General features: G+C 52.5%; 5 protein-coding genes across 5 annotated transcripts; 2 read left to right on the plus strand and 3 right to left on the minus strand.

The window, feature by feature from the left end:
- Nucleotides 1–1,863, minus strand: J3458_002938 (uncharacterized protein; the record flags this gene model as incomplete). The annotated part of the gene is made up of 1 exon (XM_007811369.1): nucleotides 1–1,863. One exon carries the CDS (start codon nucleotides 1,861–1,863, stop codon nucleotides 1–3), a length of 1,863 nt encoding a protein of 620 aa, XP_007809560.1.
- A 1,313-nt stretch (nucleotides 1,864–3,176) lies between these two features.
- On the minus strand, nucleotides 3,177–4,184 carry J3458_002939 (uncharacterized protein; the record flags this gene model as incomplete). Its single annotated transcript, XM_007811368.2, has 1 exon — nucleotides 3,177–4,184. The coding sequence occupies one exon, from the start codon at nucleotides 4,182–4,184 to the stop codon at nucleotides 3,177–3,179; it is 1,008 nt and encodes a 335-aa protein (XP_007809559.2).
- A 509-nt stretch (nucleotides 4,185–4,693) lies between these two features.
- ATG11_1 (oligomeric, coiled-coil, peripheral membrane protein) lies at nucleotides 4,694–9,825 on the minus strand. Its single transcript, XM_066117488.1, has 3 exons — nucleotides 9,536–9,825; nucleotides 9,342–9,453; nucleotides 4,694–9,263 (listed from the first exon to the last, which is right to left on the minus strand). Exons 1-3 carry the CDS (start codon nucleotides 9,601–9,603, stop codon nucleotides 5,238–5,240), a joined length of 4,206 nt encoding a protein of 1,401 aa, XP_065977274.1. The 5' UTR covers nucleotides 9,604–9,825; the 3' UTR covers nucleotides 4,694–5,237.
- A 1,187-nt stretch (nucleotides 9,826–11,012) lies between these two features.
- J3458_002941 (uncharacterized protein) lies at nucleotides 11,013–11,858 on the plus strand (the record flags this gene model as incomplete). The annotated part of the gene is made up of 3 exons (XM_007811366.1): nucleotides 11,013–11,181; nucleotides 11,237–11,399; nucleotides 11,483–11,858. The coding sequence occupies 3 exons, from the start codon at nucleotides 11,013–11,015 to the stop codon at nucleotides 11,856–11,858; spliced, it is 708 nt and encodes a 235-aa protein (XP_007809557.1).
- A 7,226-nt stretch (nucleotides 11,859–19,084) lies between these two features.
- On the plus strand, nucleotides 19,085–19,477 carry NHP6_1 (Non-histone chromosomal protein 6; the record flags this gene model as incomplete). Its single annotated transcript, XM_007811364.1, has 3 exons — nucleotides 19,085–19,127; nucleotides 19,181–19,395; nucleotides 19,457–19,477. 3 exons carry the CDS (start codon nucleotides 19,085–19,087, stop codon nucleotides 19,475–19,477), a joined length of 279 nt encoding a protein of 92 aa, XP_007809555.1.
- Nucleotides 19,478–19,834: the final 357 nt, after the last annotated feature.

A 19,834-nucleotide genomic window follows, 5' to 3' on the forward strand; every position in this document is an offset into this window, starting at 1 on the left:
TTACCTCTCTAGCTCGTAAAACAATAAATAAACCTCCCTCTGCATGCTGAGGACCTCACTGGTCTTGGCCTCGCGGACCTTTTCGTCGCTTACGCGCCACCACTTGTCGGCAGCTGGCTTCCGGCGCTTCGGCCTCTTGGGGATGCCATTGGAGGGGGGTTTCCGGAGGTCCGGGGTTTTGGAGGACGCCAGCCTGGAGAGGGCGGATTTCGTAGAGGCCGCGACGGAGCGGAGGCTAGTGGTGTCGGCGTCCTTTTCCCTGGGGGTGCCGGCGGACGAGCCGGGGGAGGAGGTGGGTTCGGCTGGGACGCTGCGAGGCGGCGCGGCCATGGACACCAGCGACGGCGTGGACGAGTTGGTCGCCGGGGACGGCGAGAGCAGGTCGGGTGTCGAGATGGCCGGGCTGAGCGTCGGGCGGGCGGCCATCTCGGGCGTGGACGCGGGCGTGGGCGTCCTGCTGTAGACGTCGGACTGCTGGAAGGTATTCGTGTTGTGGTACGGCAAGGGTTGGTTCTGCCGCCTAAAGGCCTCGTAGTGGCCGCTGTTGTGGCCGCCGCGATGCGTCACGGTGCCGAGGAGCTTGTACCTGTGCTGGTCCGCGAGGCCTCCCAGGGGCAGCTCTTCGGGAAACGCCACCTTGGCCGAGTTCTTCTGCGTCATTTGACCGATGCCGTAGATGGACCGTGACAGGTGGATGGCCAGGATTTTGGGAAAGATGGACATGCGCGTCGTTTTTGCTATTCTGCGCTTCGGCGCATAACGAATGTCGCCAAGGTCCACGCCCTCGGGGGGCTGTTCGGGATCCGTGTCGATGGCCGCTTGCAGCTTTTCGATGCTGTCCTTGGCCTGGGCTATAAAGCTCTCCGAGTTGGATCGGCCCACCTCGTGCTCCAGGTTGGCTTTGACGCGCATCAGCCGACACATTTCGCACTTGAAGTCGTCAATGTACTCCGTCTTGAAGATGCCGTCGAAGCACGAGTTTAGTGATGTCGACGAGACTTGCGGAACGGCGAGGGTCAAGGTGCAAAACGTCTCCTCCCTGGGCTTTGTCTTGTACCTGCACGTCTGGCACTCCAGATGCGACTCGTATTTGCCTTCCATGGGGAACCCTTCTTCCAGCTCCAGCGGGATTTGCAGCCGTATTTGGGGACCAGGTGCCTCTTGTGAGCTCGGCGAACATGTCCCAGACTCGCCATCATGGTTCCCATTGACGTCGCTTGCGCCGCGTTTGGTAGCATCCTCGTCTCGGTCCTGGGCGCCGCCATCGAGGGGGCTACCCGTGCCACCCGTAGCCGCGCGCAAGAGCCCGTTCTTGCGCGCGTGAAACCTCGCCCGCTGGCCGGCGTGGTACTCGTCCTTGAGACGCTCGGCGACAATCTGCAGAAACTCCTGGGCGTCCTGTTGCTGCCTGCTGATGCGCTGCTTGAAGGCAACCTCGAGCACCTTGACAAAGGGGAAGGGCGACACCGACTTCTTGTAGATGGGCCGCTCGTTGAGGGCATCCAGCATCTCCTTCAGACCCTGGGTCACCAGGCCGTCCTGCAGACCCTGCAGCTTCCACTGCTCCAGCCTGGCCGTGCCTTCGGGTTGTACGAGATTGGCGTACACGGCGGCGTCTTCGATGCGGCGGCGGTGGGTTTCGCGGATGAGATAGACGCGGAGGTCGCCAAGGCCGGCGAGGGCCTGGAGAACAGAGTTGATGAAGCAGTCGTTGGCCTGGTTCCGCAGACCTACGACGGTCTTCTTCTTGGGGCTCGATTCATGGTCGATGGTGAAGTTGGGCCCGAAGACGTAGATGAGGGCAACGGCGGCGAGAGAAGCTCCGGCAGCATACGATACGACCGTCGACGACTTGTCGGGCATGGTTCGCAGGTAGGCGGCGGGAGCCCGGCGTGGCAGCTCTTGGTGTACGCGCGCCTTTTTTGTGTTCTTTTCAGTCGGAGTTTCGGATTCCTCGGCTTAGGGATGTATACTGCACGGCCGGGGCGAAGGCTTAGTAGGGAGGGGAAGAAAAAAAGGAGAACAAAGAAAAGAAAAGAAGATGAATGAAGCAATCAAGCAATGCCCAATGTCATATGCTGCTCAAAACAAAAAAAGAGTGGCCAAGTGCAATATCAGATCTGCGAGGGAGTCGTCGACGTTGGATGCAGATTCATCGCGCGGCGCAAACCGGAGAGTTTTTTTTATTGTGCTGCCTAGAACCACTCGATGACGGAGGAGCGAGCCGAGGAGAAAAGGGAAAAAAAAAAGCAGAAAGGTGAGCGCCAGAGAAGGAAGGATGATGGTTGGACGCCTCCGATCCAACTGGCAGGACACTGCTTCGAGGCTGGCTGGGGGTTGACGAGGGTTTGACGGGGGTTGTCGGGTGTGGAGATGAGGCCGAAGATACTTTAAAATCTGGACTCGGTCGACGTGGCCATGCTCGGCTTATAAGCAGGCTCTAGTTAGTAGCGGATGGCTCGACGAGGGGATGAGTTCAATCGAGGTCCTCCGCCCCGAGCCATGTGGAGAGAACGGCTTTGTTCTCGTCCCGACGCAGCGGGTCATGGGTCGGTCGAATGTTGGCGCTCAACTTTCTCCCGTCTGCGTGGCCATGGTCCATCTCTCCATACAGAGTACCACATAACCTTCACATCGCCATGTAGTAGACGTGGTATGAACAATGTTCCAGATCTTCTAGAAAATAACGGCCGTGTTCTGTACACCCACAACGCCTGCCTGCGCCATCCGCACGCCCCATTGGCTCAACCGCGATGCAAAGCGCCTTGTCGACGGCGAAAGAGGGTGCTTCTCCTCCGGATTTTGTTCTTGACGCCGACACGGCGGGGTAAGCAGTGCATAACTTGACCGACTGGTCTGCCACTCATCGTCGTCTTTCGAGATCGGCTGCGCGACCCCCCCACGGCCCGCAGATTCAACATTGACCACCGACCGACCGACCCATGGTTGAACAGTGCGTTGCATGGGTTGACATGATTTAAATTAGTAAACTACTATGCGTGTGACGTGACATGCTGCTTTTGCTCCCGGGCCAAACGATGGCTCTGTCCGTCTATACACGTTATGTATACTCCGTATATACCTAGGTATATATATATCCATCGGGCATGAGCATCCAAACCACTGCCCCCAAAGTCAAACACATGCCCTATATACTCAAGCTTCGTCATCCCCCGTCAACTCACCTTGTCTCCCTTCCACTCCCACAACGTACCATCCAAAGCCCCCTTCCTCACCCACTCTGTGACCAACTCCCCATCACTCTCGTCCCCGTAAAACGGCCTCGGAACCTCGTACGTTTCCACCTCCATCTTTGCCTCGGGATCAACTTCTTTCCACCTCGCCGTTCTCACTGTCCCAATCTTGTACGCCGCATCCAAGAGTACAATGCGAATCTTCCTCCCCAGCCGCGGGTCGTCCCTGGGCAGCTTGTGAAAATACTCATCCTTGATATCCGCCGCGTCCACCCTCTGCGGCTGCGCCAACACCACGTGCCTCAGTTCCGGGAGCGTAGCTATATCCCACCAAAGCCAGTGATTGTCAAGCGGCACTCCAAACAGCGTGAGGCGTTTGAGGTCCGGCCACAGACGCCATACGTCGGTGTGTGCATCGGGCACGCTCAGGGCCGGGTATTCCGCCAGACACGTGAACTCTTCCACCTTGGTGAGTTGTTCAAAGCCCTCGCGCAGCGTCCTCCGCACGTTGAGATGGTCGTCGAGAGGGTCGAGGCTGGCAAAGGGCATGTGGACGACCAGCCGGCGGAGGGAATCGCACACTTCGCAGAAGAGCTCGCGCACCCATTCGGCCGTGGGCTGGTCGTCGAGCGAAGGCCCAAACGGCGCCAGGTAGAGAGACGTGATGTTCCGAAGGGACAGGACAGGCGGCAGCGTCGGTACCAGGCGCGGGATACAGACGAGATAGGTGGCGAGACGCTGGCTGGAGTCGATGTGCACGCAACGCTGGCGGAGAAGTCGGGAGGCGTGTATGTAGGTGGCGCGGCAGACGGTGGTGAGTGAGACCAAGGTCTTGGTGGACGGGTGTTTTGGGGGAAGAATCATGTGCGGCGTGCATGGGAGTAGACAGTCGATGATGTGCAAAATGAGCTCCGGGGGGAGATTTGCGTGCTGCACCTCAATGGCGGAAGTTGGAGGTGCTTCAGGCACGGGCTCCATGACATGAAGCATAGAGTCTAGACGACAAGCATCAACATCAATCTCATTTTTGCTTGCTCCTGTAGGAAAGAGATGGCCTCTCGGTTGGGGAGGACCACCGAGTCGAAAACCCCCGACCGAGTGTGCGATTATCCTCGCAATCTGAGCAAAATATCCTTGCTAAGCATAGTTGGTTGATGCGAGTGAAGGAGCCTATTGTCAACTTGGGTGAAAGTGAAGTGAGAAGTGAGAGACGTGGGTGCTTAAGCTACACAGTGTGGATTGAGCTGACCTGAACTATAAATCAACGTGTTGCACTGTCTCAGTCAGACCCTGATGATCCTCCAATTGCTGGCCCAGCATGAAAAACAAAAACAACAAGGCGAACAGGGCTCAAAGCTACGTTGGCTTGCCTTCTACAACTATACCAACCAAGACTTCGTACCAAAGCGTCTTTCCAATACATCAAATCCTGGAGCACGCGTTGCTCCTCCACGATCCGCAATTACATCGCCAAACTGAACGTCGAGCGGAAAACACACCCCTTCATAAATAAATTTTCGCATAATTGGCATCTGAAGCTTCTATACTAAACACAATCTACTCCTTACTACCTGCTATCGATGATGCAACTGGGCAACCAGGGAACAAGAATATCCGCCCAATCTGCTCACTTGCCAACATGGAACAGCCATCCCTAGGACTGTACACATGATTAAAACAAGAACCAAAAGGTAATAAAGAGCTCCAACATATTAGGTAGGAAAGCAGGAAACGCCTTTCCCAATGCAGCTTGACCATGACTGAGCTATGACCCCGAGGCAAAATGCCCAATGACCCCAACACCATCCCAGGAGCTTTATTTTACAGCAGTTGTAGTCTAAATGCACCTCTTTGTATTCCAACCAGTACTGACTCTTTCACGGCGAACCACCACCCCCGTCTCGCTATTTCCTCAATGGACCTTCGTATGAATAGTCCATACTCCACAGGGAATCCCACAACACCGATTTCTTGGACTGGCTTCCTGCTGAGTCTTCCCGTCGCACACTCATTCGGGCCTGCGTACATGGCGATCAGCAATATTTACGGGCCTAGCAGGGAGTCGACATTTCGTACCTCGGAAGAACTTCCTGCGGCTCCCTGTGCTGACGACTCTCTAGGCTGTAGACCGCCTCCCTCATTGCCAGACGTGTCCTTTTGTGTCTCCGTGCTCGTCATATTTTCAGAGCTGCTGGCTTGAAATGGGCCGTTTGACAATGGTCCAGCTCCTGCTTGCACGGGACTCGTTCCGGCTGGGGAATCTGGTGCAACGGCTCGGAGGGAGTTTGTTTCACTGGCCAAGGCACTACTCTTCAGCAATGCTGTCCCGCCAGCTGTTGGGAACGGCAGAGCCTTCTTCGATCCAGAGCTGCTACGTCTGCTCTCCAAACTCTTTGAAAGGCTCTTATTGATCCCCTCAATGCTCGCGATGCTGTCTCGATTCTTGCCCTTGGCCTTCATCGGAAGGGACTGAATGTCGGCCGTTGCTTCAACTTTATTGGAAGCAACGGTTGATTTGCCCATTCCGGGTGTTGATGGTGCGCCAGGCTTATCTTCCTGTGCATCGATGAGATACCATCGTAGGCCATCTGATAGCTGGAAGGGGTTGTCATTCTCATCGTCGTTGATAGACTCGGAATCGTTCGCTGGCTGAAGACTCTTGGACAGGTCAACTACACGTTCCTGAATACGAGAGATCCTTGCCACAAGCCACTCTCGATGGCGAAGACGGTGCGCATCAGTTTCACGGAGGAAGTAGTGCGGGAATCCAACATTGAAAGCTGCCCATGCCCCTGCCTGCTGGTTACGCGTAGGCAGGAACAGGGCTAGATCGCCCTCTTTGAAGTTCTTAAATGCAATCTTCTCGTGCGCATCTTTCTGCTGAGTATGCGCGCGATCCCTGTAGGCTCTGGCTTCTCGTTGCCACTTCCGAGCCTTGTGCTCTGCTTCCTTGATTCTCATGTAAATTGTTTCGGAGAAGACTTCTATGTCAAAGGACCCAAGTTTTTCTACGAATGCGCAGTATTTCTCCGACTCAGCAGCTGCGTCGCTCGCATTCATCCAATACATCAATTCCAGATCCGCACTATCCACCATCGACTTAGTGCCCAGGCTGATGGAACGACGTATGGAATTCCCAGGATCCGAAGAATCGTTGGGGTTCTGAGTAGTCCGGTCCGATCGTACAACTTTGGTGATGGTCATCTCCCCTGGCTTTCTCGCAACAACGTATCCGCAACGTTCGAGAAGGCGTGTGAGACGTTCGCTCTGAGCGTAGAGTCTCTGTGTGAGGTCCTTGGTTCGCGTATCTCTTGCATCATAGTGCGCGGTCAAGTCCGAAGACTTGGTTTGCATGTCTTCCATTCTTTGCTTGATGGAGTGGAGTTCTTCCTCCAGACTGCCAACTTGGGACTGACGAGATGCCAGGTCTTCAGTCAGTTGGCTAACCTTCTTCTCCGCTGATTCAAGCTTTTTCTGTAGCGTTTCAGAACCTGTTTCGCCGGCGGACAACTTCGCTCGTAGTTGACTGAGGTCATCCCGGGCGGCTGTGAGCTCATTCTCAAGAGCAACCACCCTAGATTTCTCCTCCGACACAACCTCGCGCAATTGCACCGCGCCGTCTTCTTCCGTGGCGAGCTTCGCCTTTGTGTCACTTATCTCTGCCTTCAACCCCTTGACGGATGTCAACGCATGCTCTAGATCCGCCTTGGCCATAGCCGAATCACTTTCAGTGTCCCGCAATTGTGCTGCCAGGTTTGCAATGCGGGACAGAGACGACTCCGTCAGATCTGACAAATCAGTAGGAGCAGCTTCTTCGGGACATAATTCGACGTGGATCTTGTGGAGTGAATCTAGTTGACTTTGGTTGAGTTCTTCTGCTTCCCGGAGCTTCTTTGATAGTGTGGCTATTTCCTCATTGGCTTCTTGTGCCTGCCGTATCGATGTGTCTAGCTGTTCACGATGCTTTTGCGCTTCTTTCCGAAGGTACTCGACCTGACCCTGAGCTTTCAAAGCCTCATCTGTCCTCTCCTTGGCCAACTTTTCGATTTTTGATTCGAACTCTTGAATCTTCCCGTCGAATGCAGCCTTCTCATTCTCGCGAGACGCGTCAAAGTGTTCCATCTCATCTTCATTTTCTTCCAGACGAGCCTTTAGCATCTTGATTTCGTCCTCTAAAGATTTTCTTTCCTCCATGAACTCGCGCTTCAAAGCCTCCATGTTTCCAAGCAGGTCTTTTTTGGTAGAATTAGCTTCTTGGATCTGGTCCTTCATGTCGTCGTGCTCTGTTGCTCGGCTGCTGAGATCTTTCTGGATGCGCGTCGACTTCTGCTTCTCCTCTCGAAGCTCATTCTCTAGCTGGGTAATTCTTCGTAGAAGAGGGTCAGCTCCATCGGAGGATCGCCGACGATCATCTAGTCGATTCGACCTGACAGACGAACTTGAATCTCGCCGCTCGTGCGGCTGCTGATTCTGAGGCTGAAACAAGTTACTGGGCCGGGATGCTTGGCTTTGCCTATGGAGCAAGTCCTCCAGACGTCTGACTCTGCTTTCGGCCGTCCTCAGCTTGCTTTCCATCTTGCACTTGTCGTCTTGCAAGGAGCGAAGAAGATCATCATCCCCACGAATCATAAGCCCACTTCTGCCTAGAGCCGCTTCGTGGACACTGCCATTCTTAAATGCCTTGAGCCGTCTTGACTGCTGCTTTGTGGGACTGTTGAGTTCTTGAACGAGCTTTTCGATGTCTTTGAGAATGGCTTGATCTGTTTCTTGTTCTTGGAGGGTCTGGAGGAACGTGTTCAAATCATCCTTGTTTATTGACGGCCAGGGCAAGTCTTCTCCCAGAAGGTTCACCTCAAGGCCAATGACGTGCGAATCCAAGGCCGGTCCGTACATGCTTCCCACCATCTTATGCCATTTCCTTCGCCTTTTTGACTCCTCATCCTGGAACAGCGCCATTTCGTTGGCAAGTGTGGAAGAGTCGGTTTTGACCTTGTCAACCCATTCACGTCGACGAATAGCCTCGACAACGAACGATGCATACATATATGGGAGCTGATGAATAAGTCGGAGGTAATCAAAGGTGGTCATGTCGTCTTCGGACTGGTTTAGAACGTTGATCTGGCTTCGCAAATTGCTATGTAGGGAGGTTACATCGGTAATAGTCCGCATGCAGCTAACTGATTCCGAGGCAATAGAATTTCGAGCCAGTGTGGCGTACTGTACCAAGTCGTCCATTTCCTTAGCTCTCTTCTTCAGAGATGGGACAAGTCGTTCGGTATGATTTGATGCTGTTTTGGATGCCTGTGCGAGGTCTCTCTGGGAGCCGCTATACCCCAGGGCTGTGCGATAGTCTGAGTCAATCTGGTTAACCACGGCTTCGATATCATCGAGTAGTTGAGCCGTGTCAGTGCTGTGACCCAAAGCCGAACGATTCATAATCTTGTCAAAGTCTGCAATGAGCTCCTCTAAACCCTGATACATTTGAGACGCCAGTTTGTCCAACGTGGCAGCCTTCTCGACAAACCTACGGCGAGCCGTAGGTGCAAGTTTTGCAGCCTTCCTAGCCGTCTCTGGCTCAATAAGGTCCTCCAAGGTGACGCTCCCCTTGGTCACTTTCCCTTGAGTCATGAACTTGACCATGACGGGCGAGATAGGGGTGTTTCGAGCAAGCCGAATATGTGGTTCCCACATGGAAGCCAGGTTCTCGTGTTCTGCCAAGGCGGGTTCTACCCATTTCTTCAGCTCGTGGTACTTGGGCTCAATCTGCTTGACACTGATCTCGAGGTTTGCAACGGCGGCGTCCAAGCACTTGATCATGACATCCATCTCATCGTATCGAGCCATAGCCTCGGAATTGAGGCGAGCACATTCCTCCGCCAACTTGATTGCCCATGCGCGGCGTTCTTGATACAAACCCTGCCATGACGAAATAGCTTGCACATCGTCTATAGAGTTCGGGGCGTTTGGTATTGATAACCGCGGAGGTAGTGGCGTGTCAGGAACCAGTGAGGTCGAGGTGCTGGAGGATGAATCGTGCGTTACTCGAATATCATACACATACAACTCCTTCTGTGATGTAAACCACATTAGCAATCGGCATTTCCCATGCTGCCTCCATTTGAGCATCCTTTCTCATGTAGTACCGACCTCGACGTGGAGACTAGCTGACTTGACGCTGCGACCTTGGGGAGTCAGGGCAACCATGTGCTGGGGTGGCACGGAGCTGTGTCGAGAGACCCATGATTTCAGCTCATCGATGCTGTGAATTGGTGCGATTAGTCAGAGGCTGTAAGGAAGGCAAGCCGCACCGGGACAGCTCCAGAAGTCTAGGGAATACATACGTCGAGAACTGTGAAGCATCTACCTCGAGGCGTTGGCCCGTATGGGCAATCAACACCTGCGTAGCCATTCCCGAGACATTCTCCCGTGGCAGGCGGAGCGGCCGAGGCGGAGAGTGACGGTGACGGGGACGGTGACGGTGACGGGGACGGTGACGGGGACGGGGTGAAACGGGCAGACGGCGATGCGTGCTGTTTGTTGTTGTTGTTTGTTAATGTATGTGCTGTGTTGTGCAAGGTCTAAAAATGGCAGGGGCGAAAAGACAACGGACGAGTGACGTCTGAAACCCGACTGTCCAGCGTCGCCCCGAGAGGTGTCGAGTCTGGTATGACGAAGATGCACATACAGTAAACCATGTCTATAACGATCCTGTATCTTAGCGATATTCGGGTTTTTACGATAATTCACGGTCATTTAAGGTTTTTCCCTAGTAAATCGTTAATAGTCGGGTTACTTACGATATCGTTAACCTCAGGCTTAGTCACCATACATTTTAGTATTTTTATCGTTATTAGGCCTCCACTGTAAGGGCTGAATTTCGCAGCCTTCAACGCGTTTTTCTTCCTTCAACACCACATGCACGCACCCATTGGCAGGGAAAATTAAAGCTGCGTAGCAACATTTAAAGCTGTAAACGCCAGCTCAAGGATTGGGATGACCGCCGCGAGGCTCTTTTAGCTGTGGCACGCGATACGTATTAAATTGAGGCCTTTTTTGCCCGCGTTGACGGGCGTGTTGACGGGCGCGTTGACGAGGGCCGCGATAAGCTTCAACAGCAGCTTCAACAGCAGCTTTAACAGCGGCTTTAGCACGATTGGCAGGAAGCTCGTGACGCGGCGAAAAAAAACACGATCTCTGTATATGTACCTTATAATACTATTATATATATTTACCTAGTAAATTTGGTCAAAGGTACAAGCCCCATAATAGTCGCACCTTAACGATAGTCGCCTTATAACGATGAAAAAAGCCTCACGAAGGATATCGTTATAGACCTGGTTTACTGTAGAGGCCAAGACAGAATACAATGCCAGATTATGAACCAGACTTGTGTGCAGGCCACTGCTAGATCCGGCTAGGCACACCAGCCGAAGCACTCAAGTGCTCCCAATTTGGCACGGCTTGGCGCTAAAACACGGCAAGCTATATACCCTGAAGCAAGATGCCATTCAGTGGCCCTGGGGACCCTGCAGCTGACTTGCCCATCAACTGGCACTGGGGGCCCTTGTGACATGCTTGCAGTGGATCCCACCCCATTCGATGTTATCCATCGACATCCAATCGTCTCTACAGGCCACGGTCAACCGACGCAAATCAAGTCGTCCAAAATCGCGTCGTCTTATCATGGGCCCAACGTGACTAGTGAGAACCTGCATCATCTGACATTGACATGAACGCATCGATGCCTGTTCTACTCGGAAACATCCGTCTACCGGTTTCCAGGTAAAATCAAAAGCAACTACTTACTCGTGATGCAACATGGAGGCTCAAGACATATCCATGGTCGATGAAGATGAACAACGCGACGAGGTTGAAGCCCGCTTACCTCTTTCCGAAGATGAGCAGCGAGTATTGGATTTATACGACCAGCTGCAGCAGTTGAGGCTAGAGATTGCAATCATAAATACTCAATCATCTTATGAACCAAGTATATCTGTCCGACTGCCCTTCGTGTTGACAAAACAGCATTAACATACATATAGAAACATCTCACAATGATGAAGCGGTATCAGAAGAAACTCAGCAAGCTCTCCTCGAAGCTAGAGCCAACTTCCGCCTGCGCAACGACGTGGTTGAATCTGTCATGACGGCCAATCCCATCCTCAAAGCCGTCCACAACGGCACTAATGCAGCTCCTGCAGAAAAGTAAGGAACAACAAACAAAAAAAAAAAGGAGGAGGCTCAGTACCTTCCGACTACTTTCTCACAAAGGCTCACGTACTTCACAGAGATCTTCTCCCACTTATAGAACAGCGCGACCAATCCGCCATAAACGTCGCGAAGCACGCCACAGAGGTAGCCTTTATCCGGAACGACCTCACCCAAGTCCAAAGCGACACAGCCCGCGTGATTCGAAGGAACGTTGGTCTCACGTCGACGCTGTTCGAACTAGCGGAGGAGGTGAAGCAGAAGCAGGCCAGCCGACTTGATGATGAGGAGACGCAGAGCGAGATTCGGCAGCTGGAGGTGGCGATGATGGCGAGTAGGCAGCGGTGGAGGGTGATCAAGGGCGTGGCGAGTGGCATTGTTGCGGGCAGTGGAGTGGACTGGGCGAGGGATGCCAAGTTGCGCGAGGTTGTTCTTGATCTTGACGGTGATGAATGATAGGTGTCGGTTGGGAACGGGGACCATTGAATACATATGGTCTACTGTGGGGAGATTACAGGAGTTGAATATTGTTTGCCCATCTGATATACGGAACCTCTGCTCTTGAACCCAGTCTCTCATGCTCGACGTCGGGGGATTTGTTCTCATGCCTACCTAATTGGTACTGAATCCCGATTGTGTTTTCCCACTACCTACGTACTTTGATCGCAGTGTCCCCTGGCAACATACGTCCGCACCAGTTCTCGGCGATATCATCGCTTGAGACTGCCTTTTTTTTTCTCGGCTCCTAGTGTTCAAGCCCTACTAGCCACGAAATTAGTTTAAATACCCGCCCAAAATAGAATATCATACGTGCCTCTCTGTGCCGTCATCTCATCGCAGGGAGATTAAACACACAAGGCCAAATTTTGGCATCTACTGCCTCATGCAATTAACGCTACGTGTAGATGTAGAGTTAGCCTTGCGACCCCCATGTTCAGCAAAATGTAAACTGGCAGACAAACCGGGGAGGACAGGATGTTTAATACTTTTCGTTAGGGAGCTTTACATCTCACCGCAAGATGTTTACGTGAAAGTTGCGTTTTGAAATCATATTTTACCACTTCTACCAAATGGGAAGCGTTTTCTGAAGATAAGAAAAAGGATGATACGTATCTGTGGCACTGGCGGAATAGATACATCTCGACAGAAAGTAAGTTTTACTTTGATTGCATCAATGCTATCTGCGGCTAGACGCGGCCACGATGTTCAGTTTCCTCTTGAATATTGCTGCGTAACCCTCTGTTAGTGATTGTATTGGTGTCATGTTGTGTCATCCTTGAGGAGGCCAAAACATCATGATATAAGCCATTTGTGATGCTTGCGTTGAGATACCAAGACACAGACTTTATACTGCATTACTCGTCTCTGCATCGCTGCATGCTCAACATCTGCTAACGGGGCAAAACAGTTCCGAAACTGGCATAGCAATGCCAACAGGCACAAGTTCCCGAACCACGATTTCGGGACAACATAACTCGGAATTTGTTCCGTGATTGAAGCCGATGTGGCCGTACTGAGCACAACTCTCATGTTGCGACTCTCGCTGCATGATACGCGGTGGGTCGTTGCCGCCATTCATGCCAGTCTGCAGTGCTGCCTTGTCATGCAGCGACGACGCCTTAGTGCCGGCTTTGCCAAGCAAGCTGCCGTCGTCGATCGCCACACAGAGTACCAAGTAAAACATTTTCGTGGCCGTATATGTATATCCTGTGGCCCTGCGGCCTTGCACAGGGCAAAATGCTGAATGTGACTCAATGTCCGCCCGTATCTCGATCTGATTAGGGTCAATTATTTGAAGACCGGGAGTTGCGGTCGTATGCCCTGGCTAGCTCAAAAGCTGGACGAGCAATGCTCTTCTGTATGCTACCAACTTTGAATGCTTTATCCCGCAGGGCAGTGAGTGTATTCGCAGCCAGCCAGAATACACGAACAGTAATATCGGGCGCGATCAGCCGTAAATAGTCCACACCAAAAGAATCGAGCAGCTGTCCGTCCGGCTGAGTTGAACACGTCATTCGGATACTCTTCTAAGCACCTCATGATATTTTTCTGCGCGGACATGGACAGACTCCAAGGTGAGCAATCTACTCAGAGTACGACATTTATTCCGTATGCGACCACCGCGCCCGATATATCTCATCGACTGGGCGGTGACCGTACCCCACGTGGCTGAGCAACACCCAGGAAAGCCACGAACTATCCCACGAGAAGCCAGAGGTTTGGATTGGATTATGTACGTAGCCAAAAGTTGAGATTTGCTAGCTTAGATCTGTCTGGGGAGGAGCCACCCTGACGCGGGGAGCTATGACCACGAAGAGGGAGCTGTTATGCACGTGATACGCCTTGGTGATTTGGAGTTAAGGACGCGGAACTGGTCCATTGACGCCATGGTAAGACGTGTTGTTCGCGTGAAAACCAATGAGGATCCGTTGAGAATGTTACTCTGTTAAGCCGTAGAGCTCACAGAGTTTTCTGCAAGTCAAGGACGATGAGTGAAGCGCCTGTCGGTCTGGTTGTTTGTTTGAATCCCGCAATTATTGACGACCAAGGCAACTAGTAACCCATCAGTTAGGCCCCGTCAATGTGAGCGGATTGAAAACGGGCCGGACGGTCGGTTCATCCGCGGCAAATATGGCAGGTTGGTGGGGGAATGAAGAGCGAGTCGACTTGGAACTGGACTTCTGGTTGAGAGTTGGGGGACGCAGAGTGTCGGAAACATTAGAGCCAGCCCAGGCCCCTTTGGCTGGGCGACCAGGTACAACACAGTATCAGCAAGAAAAGCCGCTACATCAGCAACATAGATTTGGTGTGTCGCGTACCCGCCTAAAGTCGCTGCGTGTACCTTCTGACTGTGGCTCTTGGCCCAAGCCTTGTCTGGCCTCCAAAAATTTGCTTGGGTCCAGCTGCTGGCAAAGGAATGGTGCGGGAGATGGAACGCCACACCTTTCGACGTCGACGCGCAACGCCGCAAAGGCTCCTGCTCCTGCTCCTGCTCCTGCTCCTGCTTCTTGTCCCTCTTCGGCTAGGACGTGGAGGTGGAGATGGACGGGGACGAGAACCATGGCGACGGAATAGAACTCTCATGAATGTTACATGGCCTCTCGCCGGGTTGTCCTGGTCTGACTAGGTCTTGGTTGGGCTAGCACAGGTCGGTTGCTCGTGTCTCTGAAGGCATTGAGATCGACTTCGTCTCCGTTTCCCTATCCCGCCCGTGTTTCTTGTGCCTCTTAGGTGCCACACGAGTTTCCAAGGCGCCTTGTTCCACAATGCTGCTCTCACCGTCTCGCTTTCTGCCTCCTCGGCATGTAGTACGGAGTACTCCGTTTCCGTACACCTCCGGGTATTACAATGCAAGTACTCCGTACATAAAGTACGGACTCAAATGCTCCAGATTGCGCTGTATTCAATGAGGCAACAGCGCCTTGAATTTCTGTGCGGCATGCTATTCATGTCAGCCTGGTACCAGCTGGACCGTGTTGAACTAGGCAGCAAGGCAGTTATTACACTTGTGAGCTTCACATCTCAAAGAATCAAAAGCTTTCACAACATTGGAATAGAACCTATTTGAGGTTCAGTGGATAGGCAGGCGGAGCTTCCAAAACACCAGCCTCGTCAGCTTCCTTCTCCTCCGGCCCTCTATGATCCAAGGGTCGAGGCGGGGTTGGTATGTCTATTACGGGTTGGCAAGCTGGGACACAGCTCAAAGCGTGCCACCAGGATGTGGCTTTCTTAGGATACTAAGGGTCATGTACCGGTACAAGAAATAGTCGTATGACGATACATTTCGTCATGTGCGCCGCAAAGTGCCCCGCTCTGTCACCTCGAGCTCTGAAATCAGATTAGGAAACGCAGCACGGAGTATTGGAGACTGTCGTTTCCATGGCTCATAATTTATTGTGCTGTACCCAACTAGCGCCACTTGCCAGACTCACTACCTGCTAGATATTATCATTAGAAAAAGAACATGGTAAACCCTGTCGTCCTTGTTGGAGTAATACTTCAGCTAAGCAGACGTAGCTACATTGGCACCTTACTGTACCTAGGTATGTCTTCCGTCACAGGATAACTTGTCAAATTGCTTTTCAGAGCGATGAATAGGGCAATATTGAGGGTACGTCAACTTGGTGCCACACGCAAAAGACTACCTGTAGTTACTCGCGCATGGCTTCTTTGGGTCGGGCTACGCAAGGATGGAAGGGCCAGAGATTGTAGCGGCAGTAGTTGTACATATGCGCACAGCTGAAATGGAAGAGAATGGGCCGGCGCTTCATGGGGCGAAACCTACGGAGGAACCGAGATATTTCATATCCGGCAAATTGATTGTCCTTCAAATAGCGACAAGTCTCGCAGGGTGGTATTAGTTTTGTAGGTTGTTATCTGATCTTGATGTCAGAAAAGATTTTGTACTTTGGCAACATGAAGTCCAAAACTTTGCTTGTCAAAGGAATACGAGATATTGTCAAAGCTATACGAATCTCACTTTCTGAGAGAGACCCTTGGCCATTTTGAGGCTGCTGGGTGCTGGATGCGTCTACTCCGTAGTGGTGCGCGCTTCATTTGCGCCGGAACTCCTGCATCCCGATCCATGCATGGGCAGCGTCTGACTCTGACCCCATCAACCCATGAGCAACAGTGTGTCGTGTCTTGCTCATAGTTCCATTATCCGAGCAGCGCTATTTTAAACTCTTACTCCTTATTATAGACGCAAGTTGAGGGATGGGCCCGCTGATTGAAACGTTTGGTGAACTGCGCAATAATCACAGGTGTGCATTGAATCCAGCCACCGTCTTGATCGCGTTCTTCCAAATATCATTATAGCGAGCCAAAAGCCCGGTGTTGCGGTCCATGCCATGCCATGGAGAGAAAAAAAAAGAGCTGTGCTCATGCCAAGTGACAATCTTGCTTGTCTCGATGGCATTAGTGACGTTTCAACCAGCCACCCGCAGAGGTGTTTTAGTCAACAATAAGACATGAAAGACGAAGCACAGCATGTGCAAGAAGCGGTTCGATAATAGCAAAGAAGCAATACCGATATCAATTATGAGGAGGGGATGGACGTAAGTAACTCCGTAGTACGTATTCAGTTGTTAGCTTGAGACTTGGATATCATACTCTACAAAAAGAGTCATGACTACTGAGTGCACACCTACCTAGGTAGGTATTAGTCTGCGGCTTGGACACTTTAGTTAATGTTCATGTATTTGAAGAGAGAGAAAAGGTCATGACAACTGCCGTTATGTGGTTTTGGGGGCTACGTTTTGGCTGGGTCGAGAGGCAGTTGCACTTGCAAATGCAAGGCAAAGAGCAAGAGCGGCCAAGAGCAGCTAGGAACAGCCAATGTTCAGCATTACCGTCATCAGGTTGCCTCGAGATCACCAATGTATACAGTGCGAATACAACAAAAGGAGACGTGGTACAGCGCCCTTGTACACTACATCGGCGCGACCGTCGGGGACACGCATGTATCTTTACAGTACCACGCGAAATTATTAGCCGTCGTCGGCGCGCGCATGGGCATCACCGCCCAGTCCCTTCGATGACCCCCGTCGGTCCCCAAGCCCACACACCTGAACTTGAGCAGGCAGCGCAGCCATTCAACAGCACGAGACCAGTCATGACCCCCCCTGGATCCCTGGACCAGCCTAACACCCGCCCGGCGAAGGGAGAAGGCGGCAGGAGTGTGTGATGCAGGCCAGTGGGAGTGTGAGAAGGAGAGGAAGGGCGGAGGAAGCAAGAGCTAAGCAGGGAGCAGGGAGTACAATCCCCCTACAGCAGTGGTACGACTGCGCGCGGTACCAACTGTACCTAGTGTCTTGTAACTGGCGTAGCCACGAGAGACCTGCGCTGCGGGTTGCGCGAGGCGTTCCATCATTTCAAAGTTCTGAGCGTTGACATCTGGCCGCTTACGGAGTATTGCCCCTTTAACATTCCCGTACTCCACACGGCGTGAAGTGAAGTACGGAGCACTGGCGTTATTTCCTGGTTTCTGGTCACTCTTGCCGAGCTGGATCATTACAAAATTTGGCCCGCCTCCCACGCTCCGCTCGTGGTCCCCTCTTTCCCTGACGTGCACGGCGCGTGGGCGCAGCAGAGTAGTAAGAGGCGCCCACAACTGGCAGGCGTGGTTTCCATGTCCGGTTCCGATGTTATTCTTAGCTTGGCTGGCTGGCCGGTACGGAGAATTGACCCCATGTACCTACTAGGCGAGCTGGTACGTGTACCTACTTAAGTACCTAGTAGTATCGTGTACGGAGCGTGCTCACTCCAGAAGTCATTAAACGCAGTACTTGAGTACTCAAGTACCCCTAGAAAATTGTACGTATGTAGCTGAGAAATGGAGTTCACCTGCGACATTTGCAGTCCATGGCCCTTCTGTATCAATGTACGGAGTACGGAGTACTCGACGTGGTGTCGAGTGTGTCGAGAGTGTCGATTTTAGAATGTCGAGGTGTGTACGCACTTGAGCAAGCAGGCAGCTTGAGGAGCGGGCTGGCGGGTAGCGGTGGCCTGGCACTGGGTGTTTGTTTGCTCAGGCGGATGGGCTGGCGGTCTAGATATTAAGCCGGGTCCAAATGCTAGCTGGGCAGGTTGGCAGGCAAGCAGGGTGCAAGTGCGCAAGTGCGCAATATTGAAGTGTGCTTGGCTGGCAAGCTGGGTTCTCGCCTCGACCTTGGACAGACCTGGGTGACTGGGGGAGTGAGGACTCAGGAGTTGAGTGAGGGCTGTGGACTTGGAACTGCGGACTGCGAGACGGGGACTCACCTCGACTTCTGGACTGTGTGTCAAGTCAATCAAAGTCCACTCAAGCATGTGTGTGGCCAGCCGCGTTCCTCCACACACGCACCCACGCTTCCCACATTGACCACTTTCAACACACACACGGTCGCGCCCACACAATCACTCGCCCTCTGCCCGCCGGGCCCGCCCATAGTAAAAAGGCTCTCTCTCCCCTCTTCCTCTCCCATACAAATCTCCCACCCAAATTCTCCCATACAATCTCTTCGCGCGTCTTCCTCACAACACACAACGCGACCTTTGGTGAGTACCTCGCTATTGCCCTGCATCGCCGCCAACCCCAGGTCACTCGCATCAAGAGCATCATTGGCATTGTTTTGCTGCCGCGCATTTTGGCACTTCTTCCGCGCTTCGGATTGCATTTTTGGATCTGTTGCGGCTCCAATTTCGCCTCCAGAGCCGTGTGCATCTTTGCATCGTGGTGCTTTGTTCGAGTCCTTGGCTTTCATCCTTCAACCCTCACAACGCATACCCCAACGTTGGATCCATCGATAGGGCTGACCAGCGACGGTGAGAATTAGACCATCCAGTCAACACCATTCTCTCGTTTTCACGCAAACGGCCTTCAGGTAGGTCAATTCAGCTTTTGCGACACTTTTCCCCTCAGAAATGGCTCATCTTGAGCTGTGGCGATTGCGCAATTGGCTTTGCGCCTCACCTCGGACTCACAATCAATCTCATCACTTACACGCGCTTTCTCTCCACCAACACTTCCCTTCTGCCCATCTCATCGCGCCCCCTTCAAGGATTGTTTACCCGTCTCCATTTGGCCACTGCGTGCCACTTGGCAACACCCACACACCCGGCCATTGGATGCACGCATCAGAGTTTCACCAAACCCGAAATTTTATCACTAACACCACCGCCTCAGTTAACCACTTCTCAAAATGCCTAAGGTTAAGCGCGGCAAGAAGGACGATGGCAAGAAGAGTAAGTCTCATTTTTTATTCATGTTAATCTACAACGTGGCTGACCAGTACCAGAGCGCGGCCCCAAGCGTGGTCTGTCTGCTTACATGTTCTTCGCCAATGAGCAGCGCGAGAACGTCCGTGCTGAGAACCCCAACATCACCTTCGGCCAGGTTGGCAAGGTTCTTGGTGAGCGCTGGAAGGCCTTGAACGACAAGCAGCGTGCTCCTTACGAGGCCAAGGCTGCCGCCGATAAGAAACGGTATGAGGACGAGAAGGCCGCTTTCCAGGTAAGACTTCCTTTTTTCGCGAAGAGGCGTGCCTAGATTTTTTTGCTAATTTACTCTGCAGGCCGAGGATGACTCTAACTAAGCAACATAATGAAGGCTGGGGTTGAGTCAAGACGTATCATTGTACTCTAGTCCCATCCTTTGGCAAACCTTTTTTTCCTTGTATTTTGGGCTGGGCGGTGTTGTATGATGCGCCGGATGGACCGCGCGCTCTTTTTTGTTTTTTCCGGGGAAACTAAATGGAACTGGGTCTCAATTTTGTGATCATCAAAGACGGCGAAATTACGTCGCAGGCTTTACGTGTCGGCGTGAGTCTCTGATCATGATCATATTTAATGTCTATGAGGCCACGCAATGATAAATCTTGTACGAATATAAGAGTACTCTGTGCACCTGTCACAAAACGCATGTAACAGTGGGCATGATTGAATTTTGTGTG

Source organism: Metarhizium acridum (assembly GCF_019434415.1).
Source record: "Metarhizium acridum strain ARSEF 324 chromosome Unknown scaffold_13, whole genome shotgun sequence".
In the NCBI taxonomy this organism is placed as follows: Eukaryota; Fungi; Ascomycota; class Sordariomycetes; order Hypocreales; family Clavicipitaceae; genus Metarhizium; species Metarhizium acridum.

Bases quoted from the DNA above. Each gene is read 5' to 3' on its own strand.
- ATG11_1 (XM_066117488.1), bottom strand. From the start codon at position 9,603: ATGGCTACGCAGGTGTTGATTGCCCATACGGGCCAACGCCTCGAGGTA. The intron at 9,454-9,535 runs GTATGTATTCCC...ACCAATTCACAG, and splicing joins GATGCTTCACAGTTCTCGAC to CATCGATGAGCTGAAATCAT. The intron at 9,264-9,341 runs GTCGGTACTACA...TTTACATCACAG, and splicing joins CAGCTAGTCTCCACGTCGAG to AAGGAGTTGTATGTGTATGA.